General features: G+C 35.8%; 2 protein-coding genes across 3 annotated transcripts; both read right to left on the bottom strand.

The window, feature by feature from the left end:
* Positions 1-1,233: 1,233 nt before the first annotated feature.
* On the bottom strand, positions 1,234-2,397 carry LOC121799428 (ribonuclease 3-like protein 1). 2 transcript variants are annotated; one of them, XM_042198785.1, is made up of 3 exons: positions 2,240-2,397; positions 1,926-2,037; positions 1,234-1,579 (listed from the first exon to the last, which is right to left on the bottom strand). In XM_042198785.1, the coding sequence occupies exons 1-3, from the start codon at positions 2,325-2,327 to the stop codon at positions 1,438-1,440; spliced, it is 342 nt and encodes a 113-aa protein (XP_042054719.1). In that variant the 5' UTR covers positions 2,328-2,397; the 3' UTR covers positions 1,234-1,437. The 2 variants fall into 2 exon arrangements, with proteins under 2 accessions (XP_042054719.1, XP_042054720.1); XM_042198786.1 differs by having other exon boundaries at positions 1,926-2,025; positions 2,240-2,366.
* Positions 2,398-5,935: 3,538 nt separating this feature from the next.
* Positions 5,936-9,515, bottom strand: LOC121801322 (probable receptor-like protein kinase At1g80640). The gene is made up of 10 exons (XM_042200791.1): positions 9,045-9,515; positions 8,496-8,660; positions 8,164-8,414; positions 7,932-8,064; positions 7,773-7,833; positions 7,598-7,694; positions 7,406-7,508; positions 6,703-6,821; positions 6,534-6,623; positions 5,936-6,436 (listed from the first exon to the last, which is right to left on the bottom strand). Exons 1-10 carry the CDS (start codon positions 9,208-9,210, stop codon positions 6,287-6,289), a joined length of 1,335 nt encoding a protein of 444 aa, XP_042056725.1. The 5' UTR covers positions 9,211-9,515; the 3' UTR covers positions 5,936-6,286.
* Between the last annotated feature and the right edge of the window lie 1,893 nt (positions 9,516-11,408).

Raw genomic sequence — 11,408 nt, 5'->3', positions numbered from 1 at the left:
AAGATGTCCGGATGAAGATATTCATTGATCTTCAAAAATTTGTAGGACCAAGGTTACATAAGGATATGTAATTCCCATATAACTTTATAGATATAGTATATAAGAATCTTTTGTAAAATAGGAAGTACAAAACTACAAACCATGAATTTTATACGAAATCTTCAAATTTAGGCACTTTTAGTAATAAAAAAAATAGCTACCTTAAAGTTCTTCCAAGCTCCCAATTAAGTATCCTGTTTTAGTGAGCAAGCTTGTGATACTCTAATTTGTAGTATCTTCACATATTTCCCCTTCACCATGTGTTTACAATCTCGAATTAATTTGGACACTAATCTGTCATTAGTTACTTGTATATTGGACTATATTCAATATTTTGACCAGAAAATTAGCAGTGATAATGAGTCTTCAACCAGGAAATTAAATCAATCACAATCATGCATTAACCAATGCTTTGCGGGAGTGTGCTAGTATTATTTATTTTTTGGGGCTATAGTCAGAAATGTGATAAATTTAGATAGCAAAAAGGCCCAATTGCCCAAGTCGAGACGTATTTTGGATGGCCTGAACTAATTATACTAAAACAATATTCTAAAAAGAACTTTTTAGCATACATTAGATTAAAAATATCAGTTCAATTATTTTACAAATGGGCTTCTGTTTGGAGACTAATAATTGTTTAATTTCATTTGATAAGAAGAAAATGTACTACTACACTATTTATGAATTCTTAGCAAACCACCATGAACTAGCAAACCTTCAAAGAAAAGTGTTGTCGTGCTGAGTTATTTTTTTATTATTGAGAAGGAATTGAGTAAAAAATTGATCTCAAGAATTAGCTTATAATCAACTAATATCCCATTAAATTGCACTCACTCAAACCAATCTCTACCAATCTGCCTTCGACACACGACACAATTCCATTGGTGTAGTTAATAGATTTGTTGTTTAGATAGCATATTTAAATTTTGGAGTACTCCTACTAAAAATGCTAAAAATCATTTGGTTGGAGTACTAAAAATGCCACGGACATTGAAGTGTAAATAACATAGATAAAAAGACAGATTATTAACATTTTAGTATTTTTACCAAAATCATATGAATGCTAACAGCCTAACATATAGTATAGACGAAGTTGTGCAAAATTGCAAAACATCATACTGGAAAGAAGTAGTACTCCTATAAGACAATTAATTTTCTAACAACATTAAACACATTATTTGCCACAAAACACAATTAGCATGAAAATCTGCTCAATCCCAAATCTAATTTCCTTAAAAAAGACCTCAGTTTCAGACATGATCCAAAGAACATGTGCTCATTATTCAAGTTTTTGGGATCCTACAATCAAACACTACAGTTAATGCATAGGATTTCTAACTAAACCATAATAGTTAATTTTCAAGATTTGGATCCCACAATCATACATTCATTGCTTCATCAGATGGTCATATGTTTCAAGCACCAGAGCGCCCCCTCGGCTGCATCCTCTGCCGCGGCTTTCTTGGTCGACCGAGCATGGCTATAACTCTCAAGGATCACAAACCCTACTTCAGACAGAATACTGACCTTGAAGGTGAACCTATATGCAAAGCATTTATACATCAAAATTTGATCAAATACAACACACACTAAAATATGCCTAGACTTCATGATTTTATTCCTTAATTACCTCACCCAGTATATAATTTGAAGAAAATTTGGATTCTACTTGTTTTAGCATTGTATTTACAAGTCATATACAAACCAATCTATCATCAGTAATAGATTTCAATTTTATTTTTCAATTTGCGAGGGAGGGCTACCTTTTCACACCTAAAATATATCCAGCAACAGTACTGCTATAGTACTCCATATAAATTCAAATTAATCAAACTGTCACAAAATTAAAAAATAATAATAATAAATTACAAATATACTTGACTCACAGTTTGATGTGAGGAGGACCTTCCTCATTGCAGCATTCAAAGAGGGGTTGTTTCCAGTGTTTCGCAGTGCACAGGAGATGCAGATACGCCTTCGCCGACCCTTTTACAAAATCTGGAAAAATTCAACACAAAATCCTTCCAATTTCAAGCCAGGATAAGTAATTCCTCACTCTAGTTGAAACGAACTTGCGAATTCAAGTAAACAGAGCAGTATTTTTCAGACTCCTAAATCAGGCATCGGTTGATTAAATGTGAAGAAGAGTGAATTGATTATTGATTATTAAATAAAAAGGGGGAAATGATGATTTCTTTACCTGATTGATTGTTTGAGTTAACCGAAACAGTAGAAGATGTTGGGTTGGAGAAATTAGGGCTAGGGTTTCTGCACTCTTGGCTCAGCATTGTAGTTTTAGGAAAGAGAAAATGGGATAATAATTTTTATAGCGAGTTTAGAGTGGGAATTAATGATATTAATTTTACCTGGATAAATGAATCAAGTATAGTAGATTCGTTCAAAATAACCAATTTTCCATAAGTAAAATGAAATATTATCCACTTCAATGAAAATATGTAATAAAATATTTAGGGATGTATTCATTTCCTTTTTGTATCTTTTGTTCTTTGTTTTTTTTAATCTCACCCTCACGATTTTGTCATCCGACGGTTAGATTGGTGCCACGTGTCATTTAATAATGCAGATTTTCAGTTGAATAATGCACCCCGACTAATAATGCACCATTATACTGTAATAATGCAGATTTTCAGTTGAATAATGCACACCGACTAATAATGCACCATTATAGTGTAATAATGCAGATCATCTAAACCGTTGATGAATGAGATCTAACGGCACATATTAAGAAGAATAAAGGATCTTAGGGATGAATAGGAGAATAACGCTCCCAAAAATATTTAGGAGTCGTTCGGTGTGGCGGATTTCTCCAGATATCTGATTTATTTCTGTTCATTTATGTTGTTCGGTGTGTGTGTTTCTTGCGGCTTGCCCCACATAAATGAGGCTGTCGGCACTGTATGTCTCTTAAATGAGACTAATAAAGTCTAATGAACAGGAGTGATCTCTATTTTTGAACAAGAAATATACCAAAAAATGAGAAGTGTCCCTTCCCAAATTACCCCTCTCAGCTAATTTTTCCCACTTTCCCGTCACTCATTCGAACCTTCCAGATTTTGGAGCAATCCCTAACCCTAATCTCTCATCCCGTTTCCAAGATTTATTCACGCCGTCAACACAAGGTGATCGGAATCTCTCATCCCGTTTCCAAGCTTTGATTCTGTGTTTGGTTGAATTTGGGTACCAACCCGCCCCTGTCTACCGGCAAAGACCCAATTTCAGCAAAGCACGTCCATTTCTTGAAGCCGTGTTCTTCACTAACAGAAACGAAGAAGTCACAGCAATGCTTCCCAAGGCTACCAACACAACTCCACACAGCCTGAAGAGATTATTGAACGTAAACCCCAGGAGTGAGAATGGTGTGAATAAGGACGGTGATGCACTAGCTCCTTTCTCTCCCTCCTCAATCTACCGCTGATTTTGGAGCTCGGCGTAGGTGGTGGAGATGGTGGCGAAGAGCTTCGCGACAAAAGGCTTCCATGGCGGTGCGGGTTTTGTACTCCTCCATGGATTCCTCAGCGTCTTCCTTCTCGAATTGATGCGACACGTAGCATCGGAGCTTTTCCTTTTTTTAAATGAATAAATGATTAAATAAACCAAACCAAACGTTTACATCAAAACCAAACGCCAATTGACATTTGCGTTTGCCGGGAGCATCGGAGCTTTTCCTGATGGAAGAAGAGGCAAAAAGCCTGGGTTGTTGGAGCGGATTTTGGAGCTCGATTTGAGACTTATTACTCTTGAAAACATTTTGGTGATGCTGCAGTGGGGCTGAATTTGGCTTAATTGATCAATTCATGGAAAAGGGGAGAAGAAGATGAAAATGTATTTGGATTTGGCTAAGGGGGATGTTGGGCTGTTGGGGGTGAGCTTGAATCGAAAATTAGAGCCGCTCGACGCCGTAGAAGGCGTGATGTGGGGCTGAATGACCACAGCGGCGTCCGAATGATGAAGGGAATGCTGAGTTCTGGCTTCAAAGAAACAACTTCAAAGGAGGAAGAAGGAAGAAGGAGGAAGGGTCTTTTGGTCTATACATACAAATATAGAAAAACAATTAGAAGAAGAAAATGTCAAATAAGACTTACCGAATGCTCAGATTTATTTAAGTATTGATAGGCCCCACAACATTCAATTCTATCCAGTTTTATCTCTCTTCAGCTCAATTAATAAACACCGAACACGCCCTTATATTTAAGTGATGTAAGAAAACAGTTATTCGATATTTAATTGCTTTAATTGGACATCGATATTGTAAATTTTGTGTCTAACGCATTCGTCAATTAAGTAATTGAGTTAATAATTTACTCGATTTAATTTCGATCTTCCTATATTTCAATTCGTAACTCTAGACCTAAAAAACATTATATAAATATTACATCCACAATAGTACAATGTGTGATGTGTACTGTCCGCGTAGCGCAACTAGGACAAGCTGCGTTGGTATGATAGCACGTCGAGTTAGGAAAAGCCTAAACCCTAAACCCTAAACCATCACGCCACACACGCGACCATCTCGAGTCCCGACAAATAGAAAAGAGCGGAAGGATTCAAGTTGAGTGATTGTTTTCCGACCAAGAATTCTTTAGAAAAGAAGCTGATCAACCACTACAAATTTCCAAATTCTACTCCTTAATGCTCTCCAAACCAGGCTGCCAATGATCAACATGTGCAAGGGACAATCGTGTCGTCCGTCCATTCTGTTTCTGATCATTTGATTGCAAAGACGAGTACTTGAGCTGGAGCCTCGTGATCGTGTGAACCGGGACGACATAGTACTTCTTGCCGAGGGCAAGGGTGGTGGAAGGCGAAACCACAACATACGGCTGGTGGAACACATTGGGGTGCACCACACAGCACTTGGGGTTGCGGCTGAGGAGCTCCGCTGCTAGGATAGGCCGGTCGTGTATCTCAACACGACCGCCCTGATGAACTATCTTCACGAACATGTTCTTGCTGCTTTTGGTGCAAATCCAGCTAGAAATAAAATACATAGTTTTGATGCTTGAGAAATTTATATCTTCCAAAGTAGGAGTGTTTTTATAGTGATTAGTACATTTAATTAGTGGCTGTGGATTTTGGTGGTTAGCATTTAGCTATATTTCTGAGATTCAGGTAGCTTTAATTTTTATTGACTTTGGTAATATCACATTTTGTGTTTTTAATGTTTGGATGGAACGGCAAATTGTTTCTTTGTTTGGTGTAATTTTCATAGTTCAGCTAACAAATTTGGAAATTGGGGTGACATCAAAGTTTTGGCAGGAATTGATGGATTTTTAGGTAGGGTTTGATTTAGGTAACATTTTATGTGGCTCAATGTAAACAACTTTTATTTAAAGTTTTGATGTGAAGTTAGAGACACGCAAAATATGGAGGGTAGGTACATTTTGCTGGTAGATCTCCTACTTCAACAAATATAAATTCGAGTCGAGTCGACAGCCGGTTCGAGACTGTTACTGCAGTTTCGAGTCGAGCCATAACCAGAAGTGAAAACTAGATGGCCCGGTTTCAATTTCAAAAATTAGAACCGCTAACTGGCAAAAACAGCCAGTTTCTGCAGAAATTCATCCAGTTTTCAGCCGAAACTTTATTTTTATTTTGTAAAAAATTCAAATACAACAAATAAACAAAAGAATTAATAACGAAATAGTTGAAAACATGAAAAACCGCCTGTTTTGAACCATAATCAGAACCCCTTGACCTTCTCGAGCCAATTTTGGTTCCACCTTCCACGAAGAAGCACAAACTATTACATGCTCGAGACACCTCAAATTGTTCGTGTGCCAAGCCAAACTAAAGTCAGGCCAGACCGGTCATTTTTCGACAGCTCTAGCGACATAAGATTAGCTCAAGATGCAAAGTTGAACCTTTGTTAGCAATATGCAAAACTTTGTTACTCCAATTTCATAATCTCTTGAATCAAAGTTAGTATATATACGTTGCAACAATCAAATTTGAGGCTACTTATAATAGAAAGATCTCAACAAAAAGATGACTGCAACTCAGTTCTCAGAGCCTCCATGAATAGAATCCCTATATATACACAAACACAAAGGCCAAGTAACTTACACGACTCAGCTTGCAGAGCTGCTCATATGAGACGCGATAGAGCAATGAAATTCTTCATCTTTACATGCTGTACAAGCCGAACCAAAATTCCTTCCTGCTGATACAAATCCTGAATCTGGAGAATCAAGACTTCTTCACTTAGCTCTGTGGATAAAAAATGTAGCTATGCACAGGTCGAGACAGCAGAATCCGTCAGTCTCAGTGATCCACCAAGATCAACAGGCACGAGGGGTATGAATGAATGCAGGACATCTGTTATCAGTGGTCTATAACTCGGTTCTGGTTGCACACATAGCACAGCTATGGCAGCCACCTGCTCGTGCAATGATAAAACAACGCGTATACAGCCAGAATTAGGATAGATGGCAAAAAAGTTTGAGGTGTTGATTGATTCTTAGTAATAACTTTACTTGATATAAATGCTTCAAGTCCATAGTGTTTACTATGGCCGGATCAACGATATTTGGGAGCTTCAGTCTGTCGGTAAGCTGAGGCATCGCCTGCTCGTTTAACAAGGTGAAATATATAAGAATAGTGCGTCATGAACATATATGTAGCAAATTTAACGAAGACGCTTACCCAGGTGACTATCGATTGACATTGAGCTTCAGCCACTCTCTCGACCGGCCTTCTTCCTATCAAAAGCTCCAATAGAACCACACCAAATGCGTACACATCACTCTTGTCCGTAAGCTTGCCTGAGAGATTGTTGCAAGAACTTTGTAGCGTCAACATTTCAAACTTTATTCATGGAAAAAGTTGTGCCAGAAGAGCTTACAACGTATAGACTTTTTAAGTATTGCAATATGAAGTTTGAAATCGAAGCAGAGGTCACTTTTTGGTATAATGTACATGACCAAATATCATACTTCTTGTTCATGCATTTACATTTTACAACGGTGAGACGGATTCAAACTTTGCAAAAACTATTTCGACATGGAAAACTAACGTCTACACCGTCACAACTTGTTTATAACAAAATGTTAACCAATTTCATCTCTCATCAGTAGGACCTTCTTCTAAAGGAATGTTTTCTCTTCCTTTCATTTAAAGCAGAAGAATACAGCAGTTTCTAGTATGCAGTATGCTTTTAATGGTAAATTTGTCATTGATTTTCTGAAGGAAACAGTTGTAGGAGTAACATTCCAACCAAGTGTTGCCCCAATGGTCTAGTAGGGGACATAACAGCAGCACTAAAACGGTATACGAATCAAAACAGATGAAAAATGAACCTTACTAATATTATGCCATACAGATTGAGAGAATCGAAAATGGTCCTTACCATCCAGCAAGTATTCAGGAGCTACATAACCCAAAGTTCCGGAAAGCTTGATGTTGGCTTTGTTCGAATTCCCTCCCGTAACAGCAAGGCCAAAATCAGAAAGCTGGACCAAAATGGGAATCAGTTACTGAATTATAAGCTTCCACTGTATGAGTAAGCATACAACCAAACCACATTACACAATCAAGTTACCTTGGCATGGAAGTTAGAATCCAGAAGAATATTCGAGGATTTGAGATCTCTGTGGATCACGGGAGGGTTGCATCGCTCATGGAGGTACTCTAATCCTCTAGATAAATAACAAAGTTCGCTAGAATCAGAAGACTGAAGAGGAAAAGCAAATATTTTGCAAAACCAAAATGAATACCTAGCAACATCCAGAGCAATTTTCATCCTCAGATGCCAAGTCAATCTTGATTTATTAGGTCCTGAAGAAATATTTAAGATCATTTCAATAAAGTGAATCGGGAATAAACCAAAGTGATGCTTCACATGGACAAACGTACTTCCGAAAAACAAAGATTACCGTGCAAGTGGAGTTCCAGAGATCCATTCTCCATCATTTCATAAACCAAAAAACGCGCTTCGCCATGTATACAATATCCTAAAAGAGACACTATGTTCTGATGCTGAATTTTACTCAGTGACTCAACCTCATTCTGTAATAAAAAGGAGATATATGAGCAACAACGGACACCTTCCAATCATATTCAAACTCCGTAAAAGTCTATCAGCACAACACTAGGATACAAGTATACCTCAAATTCTCTTTCGGCTTCGAGCCCACCAGCATATATTTTCTTGACAGCTGCATGGAAGTGGTCATTGAAATGAGCTTTGTAAACACGGCCTAACCCACCTTCGCCTAGAATATTGGCTTCATCGAAGTTGTTAGTAGCAGTCACTAACAACGGGTACTCTATTGCAGCAATGGAGACCTTCTTGCCCCCGATTCTCATAGAAGGGAACTTGTCCAGAATCGTACCAAATGAAACGCCATACGCAGCATCTGCTAATGCATAGTTAAAAAACTAGTATGATAAAAGCTTCACAGAAACCTAATGGGACTTCAATTCAAGTGATAAGAAACCTGATTTTTTGTGGCTTTTTGCATTGGCTTTCTTCCTTAGTCTGAAGATCCAGAAACAAGATAACAGCAGCAAAATCACACCAAGAAGAGATGAAGAGACAACGAGGGCAACAAGTATCTTCTTGTTTAAATCCTGGTGGTGAACTAGATTCACTTCTGCAACTTCTGATTCCATGAACAGATGAATTATAGAATCAAACAAGAAATATACTACTCCACTAACAATAGCAAAAAAAAAAAGCTCATATAAAACCATCACCACCACACTCTAACTCCAAATATGCCCCAAAAAAATGCTTTACTAAAAGAAAGAAAAAGAAAAAAGGGGGAGAGTAATCAAACTAAATCCCAATTACTCCGCAATTAAGCTTTATAACACCTTTCTTGGAAAGCTGCACAATGCCACAAAATAAGCATAAAAATAGTCTTCAGATGCAAACATGATTACCTAATCTAGCTGTCCAAACTTCCAAACATAAACTCAGCAGCACAATTCCTCAAACACAAGAAAGAAAAACACTCCAAAAAAAAAGCAGGGGAAATGAGTACCTGGAGAGTGTGCTCCCAGATCAGAAGAGTTCTTAAAAAACGGATCTTTTTCAGTGGGAATAACCGGGTCGGAGGCAGGAGGGTCGGGCTTCACATCGAGTGGAACAGAAAGCGCAGGAGAACTCAAAACCCAAATTGGTATCAGCAGCAGAAACAAAAGATTCATTCTTTTTACCTATTTTGGGCTTGTTCTTGCAACAAGTGATACAGAAAATGGGGGGATTCAAATTTGAAAAGCTTTAAAGGTGGAAGTGTTTAAATGGTTTGAGAGTGCATTCTTTAAATGTGAGAAGGGACAAAAGATTAGTCAGGAAAAAGCAATGAGGTTCCTTTGTTTTTGCTGCCCAGAAAAAGAACCAATTGCACTATAAATCATGTGGCAGTTATTTAAGATATGAATGAACCCCTCTCCTTCCTCTCTCTCTCTCTAGATAAAGGTGGTCACGTTCTTTAAGGTGCCAAAGCAAAAGAAAATGGAGGCAAGATGTGTGTGCTTGTGTGTGAGGGAGAAAGAGAGGGGTTAGTGGGGTCCAGATTTATTTTCCCTCTTGTTTAATTGTTTCAAACATGACTTTATTTAGGTAAGAGAGGGCAGTTGAATAAAAGTTTAAGAAGAAAAAGGTGACATTTCTTAAATAAGTTAAGAGTTGAGAGAGAGGAAGTTAAACTATAAATAAGGTTTAATAGTCATTTAAATTATAAAGATTAGTTAAATTCTGGTATTATCATTTTTAACATCACAAAATGATGTTGATTTATGCATGAACGAGATAATTAAAAAAAAATTAAAACTTTGTAATTTAATATTTTCTAATTTCAAAATTAATGAAACAAACTAAAATTTGATCAAACTTTGTGATTTAAAAGACTATTATATTTATAAATAACTATATTTGCTTCCTCATATTGACAAAAAGATTCTACATAAATATATCAATTATTAAAATTTTGGGTTAGTCAAAGTTTGGACCTAGAGAGTAAGTAAGCTAGATCAGTGTTAGTTTAAAAATTATATATGCATTATAATTTCTTAAGCTAATTCCTACATGCATTATTTATTCCTCCTTGATTTGGGATATAGATTATCTAAACTTTTGTCACTTATTTTGAATTGGGTAATGAAAATATGACTCAAACAGAGTACAATGTTTGATGAAACCACACCCACCAGCTTCGAATTTTCCATTATAAAGTATTTGCTGAGAGGAAGGTTGCAAAAAGTGGATATTTTCTTGTTTTCCACCAATTTATGAAAAGTGTAATCATTCATTCCACGTACCTTTTTATCATGATTTACATTTTCATTTTCAACTACAATATCATTCATCGATTCACCTAATCACGTAGAGTGATCACTTTTATGCTTTGATTACTTTGAATTATGATTACATTATGAAATTCTTTCATAGGTAACTAATCACAAAAAATTAAGTTGAGATCACTATGTGGATCAAGATTTATAAGATTGAATCTACTTTTTGATTTAAATTTATTTTTGTAGCTACTTAAAATGACAGAAGAACATTCTATAATTAAGTAAAATAAAACGAGTGATGTACTTCAAAGTTTTAACCTGTTTTTAATTAAGAATACATAACATTTATTTTTGGGACAAATATTATTTTTTAAATTTAATAATCCAGAAAAAATTAGGTTGTCAAAGCTTTATTTCCGATATCCATATGATGCAACTTAAAAAAATAATACTCCAATGAAATGACATGAAGAAAAGAAAACGTTGCACAAGTTGGGAATAAGGAAGGTTATCCAACAAAATTAGTTGAAAAAAATAGGGCTTTATTGTTTTGTGTGAACAAAGATAACATGACTTGTATGGCATGGGGACCCAATTTGCATGGATCACATTAATAATTAAATGCACCGACACAATTTAAAGTGGCAGAGATATTTCTTTTTTAAGTACTTAGTATATAGGGAAATATTTTTCATTTAATGATACGAAGTAGTAACATCAGAGACAAACATAGTATTTCCTATACTAATTTTTAAAATCAAATTTGCATGTGAATTTCATATTTCTGATTAAATATTTCAATTTAATTAAAATATAGAAGTAGTAATAAAAGAAATACTGATATACTTCATGAATTAAGAAAAATAAAGAGGTGGCCCATAAATAGTGGAAGGGGGTGATTGATTTGATTCATTGAATGCATATATAATATAGTAAGAGATATGTTTGTGAATGTTAATTATCAAAATTTATCTATTACTATAATCTAAACAATTTAAAGTATTTATGTAAGACTGAAAATAATGTAATTCGACAGAGGTTATATTTAAATGATGGTATCTGAAGTTTCAATAATATATTTTGAATGTTTTCAATGAAACATTAATCAA

The sequence above is a fragment of the Salvia splendens genome, chromosome 4 (genome assembly GCF_004379255.2).
Source record: "Salvia splendens isolate huo1 chromosome 4, SspV2, whole genome shotgun sequence".
Classification (NCBI taxonomy): domain Eukaryota; kingdom Viridiplantae; phylum Streptophyta; class Magnoliopsida; order Lamiales; family Lamiaceae; genus Salvia; species Salvia splendens.
Note: the sequence above shows the minus strand (reverse complement) of the source record. Positions and strands in the feature narration are given on the sequence as shown.